General features: G+C 45.5%; 1 protein-coding gene across 4 annotated transcripts in view; it reads right to left on the reverse strand.

Annotated features, from left to right (window-relative positions):
* Nucleotides 1-22,006, reverse strand: part of COL20A1 (collagen type XX alpha 1 chain) — a 50,746-nt gene that overhangs the window by 21,475 nt on the left and 7,265 nt on the right. For 2 of the 4 annotated variants that reach the window (XM_075768695.1, XM_075768696.1), the window contains exons 4-21: nt 20,893-21,036; nt 20,511-20,651; nt 19,423-19,623; nt 18,042-18,197; nt 17,203-17,322; nt 16,862-17,026; nt 15,130-15,294; nt 13,595-13,767; nt 12,803-12,932; nt 12,123-12,268; nt 10,668-10,791; nt 10,056-10,195; nt 9,711-9,840; nt 9,053-9,195; nt 7,791-7,923; nt 3,283-3,425; nt 2,506-2,635; nt 2,147-2,203 (exon numbers count right to left, since the gene is read on the reverse strand). In XM_075768695.1, the coding sequence (XP_075624810.1) occupies nt 2,147-2,203; nt 2,506-2,635; nt 3,283-3,425; nt 7,791-7,923; nt 9,053-9,195; nt 9,711-9,840; nt 10,056-10,195; nt 10,668-10,791; nt 12,123-12,268; nt 12,803-12,932; nt 13,595-13,767; nt 15,130-15,294; nt 16,862-17,026; nt 17,203-17,322; nt 18,042-18,197; nt 19,423-19,623; nt 20,511-20,651; nt 20,893-21,036 (2,541 nt within the window). The remainder of the gene's footprint in view (nt 1-2,146; nt 2,204-2,505; nt 2,636-3,282; nt 3,426-7,790; nt 7,924-9,052; nt 9,196-9,710; nt 9,841-10,055; nt 10,196-10,667; nt 10,792-12,122; nt 12,269-12,802; nt 12,933-13,594; nt 13,768-15,129; nt 15,295-16,861; nt 17,027-17,202; nt 17,323-18,041; nt 18,198-19,422; nt 19,624-20,510; nt 20,652-20,892; nt 21,037-22,006) is intronic. The other 2 variants (XM_075768698.1, XM_075768697.1) reach the window with 1 other exon arrangement.

Consider the following 22,006-nt stretch of genomic DNA (forward strand, 5'->3'; position numbering starts at 1 on the left):
AAACCAGAGGAGAAAGGACTGGGACATGAGGCTGGAACATGAGCCACCATGGTTATGCACTCTCCATTTAAAAGGCTCAGGTAAGGCCGTGTTTAGAAAACAGCACATGAATGCGATTTTCGATTATCTGCTGCCATGTAAATCCCAGGCCATGGATGCCAGATGGAGCTGGGACAAAGGGAATGCTTGACGCAAAATGAGAAACGTCCCTGAAAATCAAGGACACTTGACAAGATGGGCTATTTCATAAACGGTTTGCTGGGTCATCAGTATAATAGAATCGAGCAGATCATTATATTGAGGCTTCGTTATAGCCTTGCTGTTGCTATTCTTGCATCAATGTCTTTTTATTCCTCATCAGAAAAGTAGGGCTTCCAATTGTCCATACGTAAACTTTTATAAAAGCTGTAAAAAATTTAAAGGATGTGACACCCTCCCAAGGCACCTGAGATTCCTAAGTTTCAATGCCATTCTTCATGATCAAGACATACATCAAAGAAAGGGCACCCAAATCTATGACTTTGATGGTCATGGGACTGCTGAAGCCAGGAGTTAAAACACAAAGACTTACAAGTTGCCATGACCTCCTTCATTCAACCTGATGCATAGTTTTACACATACATACTATAATTCCTGTGGAATTGGGTATAAAACGACTGAAAGGATCTATAGAAATCAGTTAAGAAATCAGTTAATGAAACTTGAGCCTCAAAACCATCTCTTTGAGCTTGACCAGACCCTGGTTAAGGAGCAATGTCCTGCATCCTGGGTGATCTGTATGTCTACAAGCTATACACTGCTCTGTTCCTTCCAGAAACCAAACAGCTTTCCAAATACAAAGCACTGCTCAGAATTGAAGCATGACAAAGAAAAAAAATAAATAAATTTAAAAAAAATCCCTCCAAAGTCATATAAACAGTCAGGGATCCCTTCCTGACCCTTGCCCAGACACCAGTGTCCCTCTTGCTGACATCCCTGGCAATCCTCACCTCCTTCCCAGGCTGAAGGTACTTGGATTGCTCACAGCTCTTTGATCCAGCAATGCTCAGCTCAGACAAAGCATATCAGAGTCCGGGCAAGGATCCCTGACGCTAGCAGAGTGCCCTTCTGCTTTGAAGATTTTTCCTAAACTTTTCAGCCTCGGATTCCTGCTGTTTTGTTGTTCTCTTTTGTTTTTGTCCCAAAGTCCCAGCCAAATGCAGTTATTCACTGTACAATAAACATTCACTCCTGCCACATGTCAGACCATTTCTCTCAGTAATTTGGTTACATATCAATATTTGTGTCTTTTATTGCACATCCAACAATTCTCCCAGAGTTATTATGTATCATCTCCACTCCTTAAATAAAGTTACTTAATACAACATACAGAATTTAATATTTCTCCTATTGTCATTTCAGCTGTCGTAGCCAAACAGTTATATTAAATTCTACAATCTCATCAGCCTTACGGCAGGATTGTTTTCTACTTGAAAGTTCACAGAACTTTTCCACTGTGGTCTGAACATCTGTAGATTTCCTCAATAAGTCACTTGAAACCTTAGTCTGATTCTTTGTTGGGTACAAACTACAATTTTCTCATCTAATCGGCTTCATTCTTCCTTTGTGGCTTCCCTCAACACATTTTAAAACTGAAATTTTGTTTAGAATAATTTCAAATAGACAGGAAAAGGCATTACTGCCACAATATCTGTATTCTAATATTTGCTTCTTAACAACTTTTTATAACCCCATTAATTCAACATTTCTCCCTAATCCATTTCATAGTTTGCTTTATATCAGCTATGAGAACATATGCTCATTAAATTTAATAAGGGACTTTACAGGGAACTTTAATTTAAAACATGTCATCATTCCCTTTGCTCCATTTTGGTCAAGTTGTGCAGAAATCCTTTAAAAAACCTGATCGGTTTCTTTACTAAGTGAGCCTGATTTTAAGAAGTTATGTGGTTTCTGGCTGTCCTTGGACAGTGCCCAGAGGCATCCTTCAAGAAACTACATACCCACTCCTGCCTGCCCTGCAGAGCCCACCTGTGTGAGTTGTTATTGAAAAAAAAAAACCCAAACGACTCAAACCAAAACCAACCAAACAAACAAAACCCCACACAAAAACACCAAAGGCAAGACTTTATAGGAGGTGATTTACCCTCTGTTTTAGATGGAACAAATCCTCGTATTGAAGGGAATTTAGACAACACAGGAGCTGAAAGACAAAACAAGGCACGTGTGAGCTCTGTTATTCAGGACCACGATCCCTGGCTTGAGACCCAGATGGTCACCAGCCCTTCCCGGTCATCCTGGAATTGCAAATAGCACATTGGAGGACGGCAGAAGTTGAGGCAGAATTTTTCTTTTTCAAGTCTCATAGTCTACCCTGCTGAGCAAAACCCTGGCCTTGGCCACAGCCCAGTGCAAATGAGGACATCACTGCCCTGATAGAGATTGCCTCAAGATTGATGGATAGAAGATTATGAAGAACATACACGTGCTGACTGATACATTTACCCGTCCGTCCTGTTGTGGTCGTGCTCTCGCTCTCTCCCGTGTAGTGGATGGCAGAAAGGATCACCTTGTAGGCTCGATCAGGCAACAACGACTGCAGGGTCACGCTGCTGCTTTTGCCAGAAGCCATGATCTACAGTGGGGTGGAAAAAGAGCCCAACATTTGGGCAGGCTTCCCATTATAGCTCTTATTCACACCCCAGAGTTACATGGGGGGGCTTCTAGCGGCAAGTCCTGGGACAGCAGGGCTCAGGGCAGCATCCTTGCTTAGTTCAGGCAACGGTGAAAGCAAGCAGAGGAAGCCTGGCTATGCATTGCTATCAGACTGGCCATGTCCAAGAGAAAAGTATTTCCCTATGGAAAGACCCCAATATTCCCCATGCAAATGAGTTAGAAGTGCCTTATGACATGGTAACCAGTCTGGGTTCAAGTAGAAAATCTGGGTTTTAAAAGGTTAACCTCCCTAAGTCAAAGGAGCAGTAGGTTTACGCTCAACCTCTCAGGCTCTGAGAATTCCTCACCCCAATTCAGGGAGGGGACAAAGCTGTGTTATTAGCAGCTTTGATGCACACAAATATCTTAGTCACAAAGAAGCCTGGAGGTCCTCTTCACAAAGCAACACACCAGCAAGTCAAGGGATGAGGTTTGGTTTTGTACTCCTGTAAACCAGCTATCCTTACGGTAAACCCTACTGGGGTGAGCAGAGTTCCCCTGGGCATGAAATGTCCCCACGTCCCTCTGGTCCGGTGCCTGTCACCTACAAAGGCGCTGGAGACTTACTGTTTGCTGGGCACTGGGATCAGAAACAGGGTTGTAGGTGATTTTGTAGTGCTGTACGCGGCCGTCTGGGGGGGTCCAGTGGACCTGGAGGCTGGTGGGGGTCTCGGAGTCGATGAAGAGGTTGGTGGGTGGGCTCCGGGAATCTGCGGCAGGGATTAAAGGCGAACGGTATAGAAGGCAGGTAGTAATGTCTATAAACAGGGCCAGCAGCACTTGCTTCCAAGCCCGTTTCTGAATGCCTCAGTGCTCTGCTGTGCTGTAACCAGCACTCAGAGCAGAAACGGTCACCTTGGGCAAGAAAGAAAACGGGTTCTGGAGGGATGAGGATTGCCCAAGTACAACACAGTACAACTCAAGCATTCAGCAATTTGAAGCCTAGGACATAGAAAAATATCTTGGAAGGGGGGAATAATCCTGGAAGCACAAAAAACAAGATCCTTTGTATACATCATGGACAAACACCGAAGGATACCCTTTAAAAGACCCAAACTGCAATTGAATTTCGTCACAGATCTGGAGACACACTGGACAAACATCTTGATTGCCAGATAAGCCTGGATCACACTTAGAAGTTAATCTAGCATAATTTCTAATATTTTCCAGCTTTTTCTTTCTCCTTTAAAATTATTCTAAAAAAAACACAGAGCAGCCAGAACACAACAGTTATGTGTAGCGCTTCTCACACCAACCCCCACAGCCTTCAGGAGGGGATCCACGTACGGTGCCTGAGCTACTCTCCCTTTTCTGGCCCTGCACTGCAATGTATGGATGTATCCCAAATAGGTGATGGGCTGAGCTGCGGTCAGCCAGAAAACGGTTTGCCAGAGACCAAAGCTGAGCAATTTTTAATTATGTAAATGCATTTCTTTCCCTGGAGTCCTGCTGCATAGCAAACTGGACCTGGTAACAGAGGCTGCTGTGCTGGAGTGATTTCTCTGAGTGAGGGCTGAGTTAAGTAAGAGAAAGGCAGAGGGGGCTAAATCCATTCGCTGTTCAAACAACGCGCTTGAGAGCGTGGGGTCCTCTGCTCCTGGTGCTTGTTTCCAACCAGCATCTTGCTTTGCATAAACACATGGTCTTGAGCTTGTGCTGGTGTGAAGACACAGAAGTCTTGAATAGAGAAAAGGAAGCATTTTATTCAGAAGAGACTAAAAATTATGGGTGAGCCCTAAAGACAGTCAAGGACACACGCCCAGGCTATGAGATTTATTTTCTGCAGTTTTACCTGTAAGGCTCTTCTGCCCACCCAGCAGAGTCTAGGGTGACCTTAGAGCACAGGTTGAATGAAGATTATTTGCATCTTCATTGATCCTCCTTGCCTTTTCTGTTTAAAATGAGCTCTAGTTTTACTGAAGCTGAACCAAGATTGCTAGCAGCTGAATCAGGCTGGAGGCTGTTGCTGTGCATCACCGCAAGGTAAAGCGGAGAAGAAAACAAGTGTGGGAGGTAAAATCACTTCAACAGCACTATTATTAGTGCTGTGCTATATATCTGCATCTTTGCTGGCTGCACTGGCTATTTCCATCAGCTGAGGTAAGTGGAGACTATTTAAGTGAACAAAAGGAAAGTTAGGGAAAAAGTCTTCTGAGTTGGGTTTATTCTGGAAAGCCCCCAGGCCCGGCAGAATTTGATGGCACGGATCTGACAGCCAGGGGAAAGGTCACCTCCCAAAGCTGCCCAGGAGGAAAGAAGCATCTCTGACACAGAGGACACCATCTGTGCCTTCAGTTACCTCTTGAACCTCTCCTCCTCCACAGGAGGAATCCCAGACTGCTTGCTCTTGGGTCTAAGCAGCATCACAGGTACATTTTCAAATAAGAATAAAACCCTGGAATCCATTCCATCAAAATATTCATCTGCAATCATTATATAGGTCATGTTTTTTCCCCTCGCTGCTTTGGGTTGAAGCTTCTTCCCCACATTTCAGTCCCTTTTATTTGCAATGTATGCTCTGGTAGGAAGAGCTCAATGAGGAGCTGGATAAAGAACTGGAAGATATTTATCAGCCCCAGGCTGGAGACTTCTGGCACAGCTTAGCTAGAGGAATTGGGCACATAAGCACTTTGTAATCCACTTCAGTGCAAAGTCAGCCAGGGTGGCTCAGTCCAGCTTCAGCAGCAGTTCCCATCCAAACTGCTCTCATTCTTCACACGGAAGAGGATGGGACACACTCGCATGCTCTGCTGTAGAGGCAGAAACTTCCAAAAGACACTTTGTGAGCAGATGGGGAGGGTGGGGAGGGGTAACATTCCCAAAATTGTGAAGAAGGTCTTCCTGAGTCCATATTTACTAATTTTTGTCTCATCTTGCCTAAGCTAAGGGACTTTTTTTACTCCATCTTGCTCTGAATATTTAATTACACCATTACCACTTAAACATTAAGTGCTGAGCTAGATAAGAAGATAAGAAGGGACCTGCACCATATTAAAGTCTCCAACTTTTTTTCCTTTTCCAGCTAAAGCTGTTCAGCCATTTTAGGTTGAATTCATAAACCTTTTGAGAGTAAATCTCAAGCCATAACTTTGAAACAAATTTTCTACCTGCCAGGAAGAAGAGCAACCTTGTCCCAAGCCTAACGAATGACACATCAGAGTGATGAATGGTTTTGTTTTTTGTAAGAGGATTATGTTTCCGATGACCTGTTGTCTGTGAGGGACTGGTGTCTGCAGGGTCCCTTGGCCTTGAAATGAATGTTTCAGGTGTGGTGAGGGGGAAAGTGGTCCTGAATAAAATGAACTTGGTGTTCTCACCTCACCCCCAGGGGAGGAACGTGCTTCCATTTCACAAAACCAGAGTGCAAAGAGCATCACTCTGACCCGGCATTTTTTCCCTTAACCTTCAAAGAAGAAAATATTCTGGGGAGGATGGGAGAGAAGCTTGTGTTACCAGTGCTTCCTGCTGAGTTTCGCTACAGCCACTGCCCTTAAACTTCAGTGTTTCTTGCAAATTCTACCAAAACATTTTTAACAGAAACTTCATGACTTGACCTACTCCTATATAAGGGGATGCTGCCAAGAGAGGGAAAGAGAAAAGCAATGATGAAAGGATGAGTGGTTTCTCAACCTCCTCTAGTGTGTACTTTTGATTTTGTTCAGCACAGCCTGATCACTGCTATTCACCAGGTTGCAACCCAAAGTCTGCTGTCCTGAGGGGAACTAGGTATAGCTTTCATTGTTGTTTCAGCCCCTAGATTTTTATTTTATGATGAAAATTATGGTGAAGAGGGCTCATAAAAATCAAACTAATGGCTTCGGTGTTCCAGATAGCATAAGAGATTGCCATGCAAACTGATCAGCAGCACCCAGGCACTAAGACTCCCGTTTGGCTGCCCAGCTGCACACTTGATTTCTTTGAGCACTTTCCTTTCCTCATGCAGCATGGCAAAGTCTGATATCCCTAAGGCATCCTTGTTCCTCAACAAGGACAGCAGCTGACAAGCAGAAGTCAAATTGCCTTCCATGTCCCACCGGGGTGCCAGCGCCAGCAAGGGCCAGCTTGTTCAAATACGCCTAGAAGGGCACCATCGCATGCCATTGGCAGTGGGCTGAGGGACCTCCTCTACCATTTTGTAATTCACGGCTTAAAACATAGCCGTTCATTTTCTGAAGCCTCTAAACAGCTCTAATTGTCCCTTTATCATTATATACGTGTAGGATGCTTTCATTTATTATTTTTTCTTGTCAGTATGCAGCTCCTAGGTACTTGCCTGAGTCAGCTTTCTATAAACAAATGTAATTATTATTCATTATTAATAAAACCTGAGCTGCTGCTTCTGAGATTGCCATTTACTCAGAGCTTCATCAGCTCAATATCAGCCTAAATGAGTTCATTCTTCAAAGGAGGTTGAGAGCTGAGAGATGGAGGAAGAGAAAAGTGCTGCTGTTGAATGAATTGTATTCCATTCACTGCCAACAAAGCCATTATATAGGCAATATTAATTAAGAGGACCTCTGGGAGTGCCACTTTTTAACCTCATATCCTGCCTGTACAAAGCGAGATTTAGATAATGCTTCCACGCAGAGTCTGCCTGCAGGATTCTCTCTCATTTTTGTAAATGCCCTCAGACGAAGCACAGCTTAGTAATGACATAGCTGAAGAAATCCTCACCCTCCTTAACGCACAATATTTTACTAACAGGAAACACTCATTAAGCAGCACAGTGACACGCTCAGCTGAACACTCTACAGAAAGCCAATTCATTTGCATCAATACACTCTACAGAAGCAGGAGGGGAAAGCAATGTATTCTACATGAAACACATTGCAAGGGTATCAGATGCCTACAAGATGCACCAGCCTGCTTGTGTTTGCCCAGCCTATTTTTCTCAGGACAAATTCAGAACACTAAGACAGAAAGCTAAATATCTCTAGCCACTTTCAGACATTCAGGTTTGGGTTTTCAGAGCTGGAGATGACCAGATCTGAGCTGCTGGTCTGTGATGGGTTCTGAGGCATCCTGTGCCCTGTTTATTATCCCTAGGCTGTGGATACCGAACACTGATCACTTACTGGTCCTGTGCTGAACAGAAACCGTGTCACTTCGAGCACCATCTTTGTAATAGGCCCAGATGGATATTTCATAGTCGGTGTTCTTCTGCAAGCCTGTCAGGACAGCAGTTGCCACATTTCCAGTGATGGAGAGCTGCAGCAGGGGAAGAAATTAGTCAGTTGAGTTCCCAGGCATCCCCAAACCAGCTCATGCCATCCAAGTGTCTGTCTCACAGATTTCCTGTAGGCACAAATGAGTTAGCACTGGGCTTTTGGGACAAAGTCCACCGTTGTGAGTTGCACACATCTAAGCAACGGCAAAATTCCAGCCCTGATTAATGCGGAGCAGGTGTCCATGTATTGCTGCCCAGTTATATTCAGCAGCTACTTCAGTGGCACAATGCAGTGCCCTGACACAAGGCACTCAACCTGCCCAGAGCATGAAATACCTTTGCTCAGTTTCCAGCTTTTAGATGTCTTGGGGACAGAAGCCCCAATACACTCCCCTATTCCAGCCCAAATGTGAAGCATCTTATGAGAGATTTGTGTATTTAACCCATTTCAACTGCTGTTTGCACTCATATTGAAAAAGGGTCTTGAGATGAAAGAGGTCACCTGGTCCATCCCTGCCCCTCCTGCACCAGCTCTGTCTCCTGGTCATTCTCCTCTCTGTGTTCCTCAGTTGGACCTCATCCTTCTTGAAGAGCAGTATCCCAAAAGTAGTCAGTGCTCACCAGCACTGAGGAAAGCAGAAGTTGCTTCACCTGTCTTAGAGGCGATACCTCTAGCTATAAATACTTGAGTATTATCTTTGTCTTTTCCACAACAACCTGACATTGTGGACTGGTGATTCTCTGCAACCCCAGATCTTTTTCAACTGAATTGCTTCTTAGCTATTTGTTCTACATCCTGTATACCTGTAGTTAATTATTCCTGCCTAAGCTTAATACTTTCTGCTTGTCCCTATTGAATTTCATCCTTGAGATTTTCCAGAACACTTCTGCAATCTTCCCAGAGCCTGTAGGACTTTGACCCTGCCAACCCGCTGTCCCTCGTGCTTCCAGCACTCAAGGTGACAGCTGCATTGAACGGAGCCAGACCCAGGACAGACCCTGTCTTATTCCATAGGCTCCCTTCAGCTGGGTGCTCAGCTGTTTCATTTCTTGAGTGCATTAACCTGAATAGTTTTGCACCTCCCTATGCCACTCTTGCAGGTGAGTTCAGAGGCATCAAGAAGGCACAAAGCCAACCCAGCCTCCCCAGAGTTGTGCACGGGTCCGTACCTCCTGAGGCTTCTCTCCACCGACTGTGCTCCATTTGATCTGATAGACAACCACATCAGAGGCTGCGACAGCTTCCCACTGCAGGCGGAGGCTGTTCCTGGAGAGCTCAGTAACCTTCAGTGCACGTGGCGAGGGGACCTTCACTGAGGGATGCAGAAGGAAAACCAGCTGAAGCACAGGCACTGGCAGCGCCTGGTCAGAGCCAATGTGGGAAGCAGATGTTCGGGGAGCTAAACATCAACCAGGCAGATGTCTGAGACCAGCCTGTCTTTCACTTCTTCAGATCCATATGACAACAGCCATCAGGACAGAGACGGGTAAATTATTTTTAAAACCCTAATTAAGGAGGATTATCTCATTTGTGGAGAGGACACGTATCACGCCAGCATTGTAAAGGGGAGAAGGCTAGGAGGTGTCTCAAGGACACATAATTTAGCAATACATCGTGCTTTTCCTCCATTTGCTTCTTTCTTTTATTCCTTCTGCTTCATTTTAAACATAACACAGTTGGACATATCCCGCACACAAAGAACAACAGTCACCTGGGGTTTGGCCATGAGCTGTTGGGACCAGTTTTCAAAACATGCCAGTTCAGACACACACAAGCCAGTTTTGTCACCTGTTACTGGGGCCAAAAGCATTTTCTTTCCCTACTTACAGGTGGTAACATTGCCAGTAATTGGAAAGGAGTCCCCTTCATCATATGTAGATCGGACACTGATGAAGTATCGGGTGAGGGAAGACAAAGGTCTCAGGACAGTGGATGTTGCAGTGCCAGGAACCTCTACCTGCAGTGGAGGAGTTGTATGAGTATTTGGAGAGGAGCACGGGGACGGTTGCAGAGGGGGTAGCACGTGGGTGGAAACTGCATCAAAAGTGCCCATTTCAGAGTTAAAACACTGCAAGCAGATAGGCCCTCCCTGAACCACATGGCTAAAGGAGAATGAGGCAGTATCTGACCTCCCAAGTTTCTTTTCCTTCCACCAACCCCTTGAGGACTCACCTCCCCAGTGTTGCTCCCTCTGCTAGAAACATAGGTGACGCGGTGAGCTTTCACGGCCGGAGACGCAGCCTCCCAACTGACTCGGACGGATGCATGGCTGAGCTCTGAGAAGCTCAGGTATCTGGGAGGACTCAAGGCCACTGCAACAACAGTTATTAGCAGCACTCCAAGTTTTCCCAGGCTGCACAATGGCAATGCCACTGGTTGCCTCCTGCTGCTCTTAGATGACCCCACCTTGAACTAAGATACTCTTTCACCATGTGGGAAAATATTGTCTTTATGTCACTGCCATACTTGTCTCTGGGATGTCATGAAAGGCTACTTGGGCTTTAGGTGAAGAAACAGTCAATCATTCCCTTTTTCTCCCCAAACAACAAAGACCTCAGGGAACAGTTCTTTCAGGAGTTCTCTTTACCAGAGGGAAATCACTCCTTTTTCACAGCTCACCATGGAATTAGAGATCCCCTTTGGGACCAATATTCACTTAAGATCAGGCACAGAAGAAGCAGCATGTTTACAAGCCACATGCACAATATGGGAAGCACCTCATTTAACACGTCTCTACCCCCTTAAGTGTTTAATAACAGCTCAGTAAGCAGCAGCAGCACTTACACGTGGTTTCCTGGATGCTGGCTGGATCACTCGCATCCTCCCCATACATTGCATACACCGCAACAGAGTACTCCGTGCTGGGCGAGAGCCCGTCCAGCAGGACCTCAGGCTGGGCCACCTTCACCTGTCAACAGAGAGATGTTTTGGGGTACCCTTCTGTTCTGGGGTACCCACCAATGTTGTCAACAGAGCAAAACCTTACAGAGATGCAGGTCAAGGTCCCTTTGGTTACTCTGGGGGAACTTCTCCACTTTGGGACTTCTGCACTTGGGTGGGTGCTCTACCTCTCTTCCTAAGGGACACCAAGCCCATTGGGGGTGCACATCACCTTCTTCTACCCTGGTCTGCAGAGGTGTAAGTCTCTCATACAAAGATGCTGCTGTTGTTGTTCTGGGTTGGATCAGAGGGCATGTGAGATATGATCCCACTTTGCTCAGACACGTGGAAAGCTCTTGCAGAAGAGCTGCCTGCTGCAAGCAAACCCATAGCAGCCGGGTTGCTGCCACCTGCCGCTAACACAGCACGGCCACAGCTCTCCTCCTACCGCCTGCTCGCTGCAGAAATGTGCCTCGGAGACTTACAGGAGTCTGCACAGAATGCAGCACAGTTTTATGAAAGGCTGAGAACATTTTAAGGCTGGTTTTGCATACATCCCATAGCTTTAGAGCATTGCACTCCTACAGTGCCTAAGTCAGGTAACTGCAGAAATATTCTAATATGCGAAAACACAATTTTAAATGTTGGTGTCTTCAAAGATTCTGAATCTTAAAAAAACCCACAATTATGCACTGAAAGCAGAGTATAAGCATTCATTGCTCTATTTTGAAAATTATCCTGCAATTGCTCCTATTGCTGTGCATTCAGGGGGGAAATCTGAGTCACAGGCAATACATGTTCCCCTCACTTTTTTTTTTCTTTTTTTTTTTTTAAATTCATATCTTCATCCTACAGGTACTCTGGAGAACTCATTAAAATGCACAGATTACAAAGGTATCTTAGATATTTTTAGGGATTTTCCATTCATGGAGCATTGTTTTATTCTTACGCAGTGTCGTAGGTCTGTTTTCAGAAGTCAGCAAAAACTGCCCTAACAAATTTTCAGTTAACATTTTAAGATAAACAAAGCAAAGACATTTATGTACAGTCTCAAAGACACAGCAATTACACTTGTAGAGATGTGAATTCAGTGCCTGGGTTTCCAGGGCCCCATGAGGTAGTCAGTTCTCTCCCTATACCTTAATTTCCCATGTGAAACCCTCACAGTTATAAATTGCTTTGAGATAAACCATTAAAAAAAAAATCTTCCATGAAAGATATTGCTGGCAATAATGCTAACATCTTTGGTTTGTTTATTTTTTAAAAACACTTGATACAAATTCACAAAGGCTAGAACTGGAACTAAACTCAGCCCAGACAGAGAAAAAACGATATTGTCATTATTCTCATGAACTCTACCTCTGTCGTATAGTCCTCTGCTCCATCGGGGGCTGCGGAGCAGAGCACCAGGTACTGCGTGGCTCCCTGGGCTGCCTTCCAGCTCAGCCTGATGCTGTTGTGGCTCAGCTCAGAGACACGCAGGGAGCGAGGGGAAGACAAAGGCACTGAAGGGAAAAACAAGGCAGAAAGGTATCTTCAGTGCATGAGGTCTGCAACAGCTCAAACCCCAAAGGACACCTGGTTTTGCAACAGCTACTGCAAGCTGGTGGACATCTACCCCACATCTAATACGGTGGAGCTGCCACTTTACAGAGAATAGGTTTAATTCATTTGGAGTCCAGGGATAAAAAAAGTGGCAAGGAGTTGGAAGATATTTCTAGCATGGTGTGTTACTGCCATGTCAGGGGGAGCTCAACACAGCGGTCTCCTTTGCAGAATGATGTAGGTGGAAAACGACCCTCGAAGGTCTCTGGTAAAACCTGCTGCTCAAAGCAGGACCAAATTAGAGCAGGTTGCTCAGGGTCTTGTCTGGTCAAGTTCTGAACATCTCCGTGGATGCAGATAGCTGTAGACAGACTGAACTTGAGGTAGGGGGAAAAATACAATGCCAGGCTCCAATCAGAGATGGTCGCAAAGAAAGAGGTTTGTTCACCTATCATGACCATGCATCAGCATAATTCTCTCTACTCACGACCTACATGTGGAGGTGATGCCTCTCAGCCCATCCCCAACAACTGTGTCATAAATAGGAAACACTGACACCAGATACTCCGTGTGCGAGGTCAAATTGGAAAGCCGCAAAGAGGTCACTGCTCCATCTAAAACCACCTGAAAGCACAAAGGAGGGCTGTCAAGACAGGGAGGTTCTATACTCTCTTTAGCAAAGGAATGGTTGAACTGGCCTTCCCTAGCAAGTGTGGCTTCTTTGTGGCAGATCTGTAACCAGAAGCACAAAGTCCAGTTGCCATCTGAATTTTGCATCAGGTAGCATCTCCCCAAAATAGAGAGGTAGGAGGCAATAAGCATTCCTGTCCTCTAAGGCTGGGATGTGTGCAAACACTAAACACAAGACCCTAATCATGCTCTCACTGAAATCAATGAAATCCATCAACAATTTGGATTTGCTTTTCTAAGTCATATCCATCCCAGATGAGCATCCTTGGACAGCTCTGTGTACCTGCGTGTCTTCTTTGAGTCAAAACAGATACTTTAGGGAGGTGATAACACTGCATAAGAGAAAAATTGGCATCGGCATGGCTTACAGTATTTCTAGCAAGATGATATTTATCTGATGTCCTCTTCTATCTTATCATCCTATCAGCTGATCACATTTACACTCAGTATGCATTTAATTTCATCTCTGGCTTTAGCTGATGTCCCACAAGAACTGCATCTCTACCTTCGTCTCTTTGTCTACTCAAGTCTACTTAAATTCCCAGCCACCATCTTAAGGTACTGCAGTCTCAGATGTCCAGAGAAAGGTCTCTCACCTCTTTGGGGATACCACCCTTAGATGGAGAATACACAATCCGGTATTTCTTTGGTGGTCTCAGAGGAGGACTCCAGGTCAAGTGCATGCTCTTAGAGGTCACAGCCGATATTTTAAGGTCAGTTGGGCTCAGCTGGGGACCCATGTTCACAGGGATATCTTTAACAGTGCTGCCTAGGAATTAACAACACAGTTACTTTCTTATATTCAAACTTCTCGTGCCAAATGTACTTTCCAACTCATAAATATGAGTGACATTTTTCAAATCAAGTTACAGTCTCCTTCCCTATAGAAACTGTTCCAAACTGCTCTGAAATAAATATTTAAAACCAGAGCATACAGAGAACAAATACTCCACAGAGAACAGGCTGTGTATTTAGCTTGTTGCTGGGAATATTTTTTCGACACAAGTCTGAATTTTTTTGTCTGTAACCAAAAGATGACCCAGCTTTCCTCAATCATGAAAATTTCTCAAACTGAACAAGCGGAAGTTATTTTGGTGGGGTTTTTTTTATTATTTTTTCGAGCAGCCCATCTTTCTTTAGCCTAATCTGTACCTTTGAAAATTGTCTAATTATATCAAGCAAGTACAAATTAATAAGGATGAATCAATTTATTTATATGAATCTCCAGAGCATTTAAATATAACTATGCTTGAAAGTTAGACATTCCCATTCTCCTCAGGCCAATCTTAGAGCAGAGAGAGATGTAAATATGTACACGATAGTTCTCCTGAGGATCTAAGCTAACATCTGGAGTGGTTCTTCACCTTCCTGTTCATCATACAAGCTGCTCTCCAGTAAAGAAATAGACTGTTTGGTTTTATCTTGAAAATACCTTGGACATTCATCATTTAAAGTAAAGTGAAGGTGTGTGGGGAAGTGTTTAGATGTTTTATAATCTCCTCTTCCTACCTCCACATTTCCTCTGTACACTCTCTTTAATATATTCTCACATTTGCTCTTTTGCTTTTACTGCCTCCTCTTGGTTGGGAGAAACTCAGAAAAGGAGATGGTTACAATGCATTTATCACACCATATGATAAAGGAAGAGGGAAAAGAAGTCCCCTCTTCCCTACAATGGTAGTTACTGTCATTAGCTGATTATATTCACCAAGAGTTATCCAAACCTTTCTTAAAAATGGCTATTGCCTGTACTGGCTCACAGTTCAAAAACAGATATCTATACCAAAAACATCAGAATGGAAACATCTACAGGTAACATCTCTCGGTGACTTGTTAGAGACAGCAGGGAGTCTGCAGTGGAGTGAGAGTGGAAGAACTGCATCCAGAGGGTGCTGTAGAAGACAATGATCACAGGAGAAACCAACCAACACACTGACATGGCAAGGACCATTGTCAGGCAGAAAGAGGGCTGAGCAAGGAGATCAGCACTGAAGGAGAAGAGTTAGGTGGTGCTGACAGGGTGGTGGACCTCATGGAGGCAAAGGTATGAGAAAGGGTCAATCCTGATGGCAAGGAAGGTGGATGGTGAGCAGAAGGAAGCTCAGCCCTCACTGAGGAGGTTTCACTTCACCTGAATTTTCCTTGTTGCTCTTTTCTTTGATCCTGGTGCACAGGACCTGGGTGAGCCTGCCAACCAGAGAGCTCAGCAGTGGGAAATCCAGCACATTGTACACTGTGAGCTCCAAGGGCTCTGAGGCCACCTGCTTCAGCTCTGCCTCATCCGCGTTCTTCACCCCTGCAATCGGAGCAGAGAACAAGACTGAGAAAACTCCCCAGAGAGGAGCAGCTTCTGACTCCTGCTTCTGCATTGTTTGTTCGGAGGCAGGATGTGTCCACCATCGTCCTGCTGTCCAAGCAGAGCCTCCCAGTCACTCCAGTGGGGTGTCTGAGAATGGTCTTGGGCTTTCCTGCAGCAACAGCCTCAGTCCCACTTGAGAAGGGCTTTCACTTTCAACTCTGTGGGCTCAAAAGGTCTTTTGTGGCCTGGAGACAGACCAATGAAGAGCTCCTGTTTTCCTGCCTCCTCATCACTTGCAGGCTTTGCTACCAGGAAGGCAGATATTTTTCACCCTAAGAGGCAGTTGGCATAAATGGGGGGAAGGAGTGAATGAATAAACAACAATTCTATATTTATGAGGTGCCTGCGCTCCCCAAGAGAGTCTGTTGTTCATCAGAACATCACATCGCATGTCCAGAGAGTCAGGGATGAACAAAAAGCAGACCATTTATTTAGCAGAACCTCACCAGCACAGAGCATCCTCAATCCCTATCCTTCCACTCCCCATCCTCACTAACCCTCTGCAAACCAAGCTCCACAGCACACAACTTATTTTGCTTCCCAGTGCTAGGCTCAAGGTTGCCCTAACATTGCCCAAGCAGTACCATTGCCAGACAGGGATCCCACCTGGTTTCTCAAGTCCAAGACCATTACCTTAACAGCTTTGCTAGCCTCCTTCCCCCTTGCTCTTGCAGTGACAACCAAGGCACTGTTGAGATTAATACTGAGGTCCTGATGTCTCAGGACCAAACAACACAATCTTCCTCTAACCAGAGAGGAAAGGCAAAGACCCCAGCCAGGAACAGCTCTCCAAGTGATTTCAGGTACACAGATGTTAGTTTGTGGTGCTGTGCAACATACAGCTGAGGCTCAGCAGCTCCACTCAGTCCATCAAAGGAATCACAGTTAGCTACATAAACCTATGCAATAAACTCTTGCTTGTGTGTTCCCAACATAAATTACCATTTAAAGTTTTGGGGATTGCGATTTTAGGAGAGTTTTCTATGTAACTTTATTGCTCATGTATTAGTCTCTAGCAGACTTGTGTAGTCATCAAGGAAAGAGCTGCTCAAGCCCATTTTGTGTCTCATTATTGCTGCCGGATAGTGAAGAGCAGATAATATTATTATTCAGAGAAATAGAAAGTTGTGAGAGGCAGTAATTACAAAGAAGGTCTCCTGCCCTCCCAAATACAATGTTCTCTTGCCTAATTCCACAGCTGAGAACATTGTTCTCATGGCACAGGTCTCTTGAGCCTCACAAAGGTCTTTAGATGGGAGGTGTGAAATCTCTCATGTGAATGAATGTTTTTTTCTAAACAAACAAAATACCCTTCGAAGACACTGCCTGTGCTGAATAAATGAGTTAATTTTCATCTTAGCGACAATGTAATGAAGTCTTACCGACTACCTTAGTTTTACAGCCTCGGGATGTTTCTATCAAAGTTGAGGGAACATGAACTTCAATTTGAAGATCAAAAGTAGGTCGGCTTTGTCTTACAGCTTATCGGTGACTGTGAACTTACCAATGGCAAATATCTCTATGCCCAGGTTTTTCAAGGTCTGAGCAGCTAGATTGGCATCATCCTGGGATTTTCCATCAGTCAGGAGTATTACCAACTTCTCAGCCTCCAGCCGAGCACCAGCATCTGGTTTCAGATTCTGCTCCAGGACATGGGTCAGTGCCAGACCTGGGGAGGAGCAAAGATGGATGGTGTGCTGTAGCCTCACAGACAACCCTCCCACCTTTACTCTTTCCTCTGCCCCCAGTGGCCTTGGTCCCCACAGAGGACATCATCCCATGGGAACAGCTTCCTCCACTGCAGCCACACAGACCAGTTAGCAGAGACCTGCAAGATGGAGTTACCTGTAAAGGTGTTGCCGCCCTTGTACCGCAAATTCCTCACGGCCTCCAGCACTTGGTCCCTCGTAGAGTAAGCGCTCAGATCCCACTCTGTGCGGGGATCGCTGCTGTACTGGGACAGCCCTGGGGAAGGCAAGAGCTATCGGCATCATGCAAGCCAAGGTAAGCTTCAACAGGAGACCCACTTTGGGGATGCAGTGTCAGACTTGCCATGGGAGGATGACACAAATAATGAAAGGGAGTAGGGGTGAGCAGATTTGGTTTCTAGCTCCACTTCTCTGCATGGTCCTTGTCATGCAGGCAGCAAGGTGATGCCTCAGACCCCACTGGGTACAGTGGTACTTATCCCCGTGGTGATGCTCCGAAGTATTTGATAAGGTCCCAATGCTAATCAGGGTAAAACTAGTCGTCTGCAAGGAGCACGAAGGATTTGTACTGTCCTATTTCACGTACAGCCTGGCCAGTGTTAGCACCACTCAGAACTGGATGCAGTACCATTCTTAGCTGAATTCAAAGCAACTCCAGTGTGTCATTGCTACGCATCTGTCTGGGCAGTGCTGCAGAGGCTGAGCACCTCGTCATTGTAGGCAGCAAATCCCAAAAGTGTCTCGGCATCCATGCCCGACCTGGTGCTGCCCATAAGACATTGCTTCTGCTCACTGTGCAGCTATTGCTTACAGCCACTAGAGGCCAGAGCTTGCTACCAGATGAGAAAAGCTGTCAGGAGCAGCAAGCATGACCTCACCCTGAAGGAATAAAAGCTGCACATAACCACAGGAACAGAGACCAAGGCCCCTTCAAACACAGACTTGCCAAGGTCAGGAAACAGGAAAGTGTCCTACCTACTCTTATCTTGTCTTGGGCAATACTGAATGGGGAAATCAAATTGCTCAGAAACTCCTTAATCAGCTTGAAATTGCTGCGTCCGATGCTCCAGGATCCATCCACAAGCAGGATGATATCAGTCATTGCAGATGTGTCGCACTGAAACTGGGAGCCTGGAGGGTATAAAGTTTGATATTGACAGAAGCAATTGTAAAGGAGGAAAAACTGCTTCAGTTTAAAGATGAAAAGAAAAACTGCAGTGTAGGGCCTTGTCTGGATGGTGGATTGGACCATCTACCAGACTGATGCATCCCAGCATCTTAGGAAAAACCATGCGGTTAAGGATAACCCACCTTAGAAATTGAATGGTGCACAGCTGCATTTCTGCAAAGAATGGGTTAAAGCTGTCAGGAGGTGTGTGCCTAACTCAAGCACTGCTCTCTGCAAGCTGTCAGCTCCGTTACATCTCAGTCCCAGCCCAGTGCTTCCCTTTTATCTAGCCTAAGTCTCCAAGAATTGCAGGTGATTGCTTAATTCCATTCCATCATGAGATCTCCTGTCTGCTATAATTATTTTGTGGCTTTATATTAAATCCAATCTCTTGCTAAAAACCTGCTGGCATCACAGATACTCAAGCCATGCCTTTCTCCTCATCCCAGACCTGCAGTGTAACAGAGGATAAGATAGGGCATGTTGCTGATCGAATGCATCTTCCTCGAATATTTTTCGAATGGGGGATTTTCCATCTTTGGTAGAGGAAAATAGATGAACCCATCAAGATTCAGTGGCCTGCAAAGAGGTTGCTCTCCTATCTCCTTTCACAGACATGGATTCCTACCGGTCTCAAGGCGCCAAATGAGGATGCTCTGACCAATCCCATTCCCATCACTTCGACAGTGCTGGGAGCCATCTGCCCTGCTACAGTCTCAACTGACAAATCTGAAGGATCATCATGGATCAGTTATCTGTGAAATATGAAGAACAAGTCCAGGAGGCTGGGTAATGAACATCACTGATGCGCTCCTCCCCTTCTGAAGGCTTGGGAAGGTCCACGACTAAGGAATCTGTTGACATATACAAACTCTTACGTGGGTCTGTCAGAAGCAGTGGGAGTTGGCAACATAAATAGAGAAAATAGTGGCAAATCAATAAATTAAACCATCTGGAGGGAATTTTTGGCCTAGCTCCAGTTTGCCTTAAAATCTCTGATGTTCTGCAGAACTCCAAACTTCTCCAGTGATTCCTGACAGTTGCCCTAGCAATTAAAAAGCACTATCAGCAGCACTTGTACTCTTGAAAATCTTGGCGACAGAGAATGGGATGGAAGGCTTGTATTCAATGAGCTTTAGGGAAAACAGTGGGGAAGAAGGAGCAAGACACATTTGAAACCCCTCTCACCTCGCCTCAATGAATCCTTTGTGGGTTTTTCTTTTCCTAGAGACTCTCGTTCCGAGTTTGCAGGAACGCGCTGGGTTGATCTTGTGGTTGTTGGTGTTGCTTCTGTCACGCTGGCCTCCACACTGGGATGATTTCTTGTGGTTTCTCCTGAGCCCTTTGGCTGAGTCACCTTCTGCCTTTTCTTTTCAGCTCTGTCCTTTGCTGTGCTCCAAAGAGAAAAAACCCATTGTCCCTAGCTGTGTTATCCCCATGCAGCCTGCTGCAGTCATCAGCTGATTTCAACCACATTTGACAGAGGTGTAGGGGGCTCAGAGAGGACAAGAATTCTACAACCTTTTGCAAATAGGTAGTTAGATAGATGAGATCATCTTCATTCATGCCTCTCTGAGAGGGCTGCAAGTGGGCTCATGAGTTAATAATAGTAATGTCAGTAATGGATCACATCAAAAGTTTGTCCTTCCCATTATCCTTGATGATGAAAAAAGAATGAATGTTTATAAAATATAAACCAGGGAAAACATACCATGGCACCCGGTACCCAGTTTACTCTCCAGACCTCAGCAATCTGTGACTCAGGAACATCCTGTGTTAGTGCCAGTCTTTTTGCATAATGGCCCTGATGGATCTTTCTTCCATCACCATGTATAAATGCTTTTTTGAACCCATGCAAACTTTGTTGTTAGACACATGAGAATCTATGCAGTTATATGCAGTCCTCAGCCATAGGGGAGAGCTCACATCTTCTTGTAGACCATCTGCAGCCTGGGAAATCAGGCATCATTAGCCCCAGGGCTTTGGGAGCAGCTTGTTCTCAGAGGATCCACTCTCAGTTGAAGGATTTGACTGTATCTGCTAAATTTGAATACCTGTGAGCTCCAAGAACACATGGATGTGCTTTGTCAGGCTGGACAGTTTAGCTGGCATGAGGGGCAAATATTTTTAGGCAAACATTTACTGTGGTGGTACAGTTCAGAGATGCACACAAGAGATGAGTCTGGGCTAGCATGTCTTACTGAATGAATGTCCCTGATGAAGCAGGGGTTGCAGGGGGAGGATGAGAATGGTTTTAGGGACAGCTGTGCACCCACCTGACTGTGTCAAGACAGTGTTCAGGGGTGGTGGGGTGGCTTCAGCTGCTGAGCTCCCTGAAGAGGTGAGATTCTTTCCTGATGCAGCTCCTGAGTTTCTTCGGTTATTTCTAGTCTGGGATGCATTTTTTAGCTCCTCTACTGTAGGAAGACCAAAACCAGGGAGAGACAGTCAATCTAGACAGGTCTGTGAGTCACAGTCCATCCTTCCTCTCCTAGGTCTTTACCATTCCCCTTTCCAACCTTCCAACCAAAATAGTAGCAGGCTCTGTGACTGCGGCATCGTCTACAGCACATACTCTGGAGGATGAGCTCTTAGGACCCACATCTCCAAGAGCCTCAGGAGCTCTCTGAATGGTAAAATCTAGTGCGCTCTACTTACTCACAAATTTCCTCTTGGCAAACAGGGCTTCCTGGGAGCCGTTGAGCACATAGACCTGCAGTGTGTACTCCTTGGTAGGGCTCAGCCCCCCCACTGTGGCTTTGGGAGTCTTGGTTTTCAGCATGACTTCTTGCTCTGAGTCCCCTGAGGTGGGATGAAACCACAGTTCAGAGACTGTTAGAGCTTAAATTTAAGCTGACAGTAGCAAAAGCACTGCTGAAATGCAGGGAATGTCTGCCTAGAGACCTCAGTCAACTCCTATTTCTTTTTTAACTTTGTGGATCTCTGATTTTTACTCTTTTTCCCAACCCAGAGTTGAGAACTTCTGCGTTTTTTTTAAAAATCTCTCATACATGCCCAAAATGGAAAACCAGTTCCCATCCAGCATTAGTGCAACTCTCACCAATTTCTCAAGGAGCTGCTGAGTGAAAAGCCAGTCTTCAGAGGATAAAGAGTGGGCAATTACTAGTAGATACTGCTCATGAAAACATCCAACCAATTGATGTGCTTGAGGCCATACATAACAGAGAGGAAATGGCTTGGTGTTTTTGGAGATCATCACCGGCACTTGGGACTCCTCTTAGTTATCCCAGCCACTCTCACTGTGCTGTCTCTGCAAGCACCATCTCTCCCAAAGGCAGCAGCTCTCTACGGGGAGATATCTCATTTCTGGGGCCAGCACGGCCTCCAGACCCCTCCAGCCATATCCTATGGCTGTGGGACCTGTCCTGGGACTGTGATGCCCCGACCAGCCAGGAACCAGGGCATTGCTGTGCTGGCACACTGCACCATGGTCTCTGTGCTACACAAAACGAAGGGGGAGAGGCAAACTAGGTCCCTAAAATCCTCTGATTAAGAAAGGTCTACAAGCTTTAAATTATGGAGATGGATGTGAGTCTGACCCCACCATCCTTGTGCTTATGCCGAGGTCTGGAGATGGAGCTCCTCAGCCTACGCAGAGGGAAAGCCTTAAGCATGTGCCTGGAGCACTGGCGGGGATTCCCTGCATTCCTGGGATGCTCATCGCTCTCCACCAAGCTTAGGGAGGAGCAGGGCAGGGAAGGAATGAGAAACCTCCTGCTCCAGCTTGGGAAACAGGTGGGGGCTGAGCTAA

Source organism: Balearica regulorum, chromosome 16 (genome assembly GCF_011004875.1).
Source record: "Balearica regulorum gibbericeps isolate bBalReg1 chromosome 16, bBalReg1.pri, whole genome shotgun sequence".
NCBI classification, from domain to species: Eukaryota; Metazoa; Chordata; class Aves; order Gruiformes; family Gruidae; genus Balearica; species Balearica regulorum.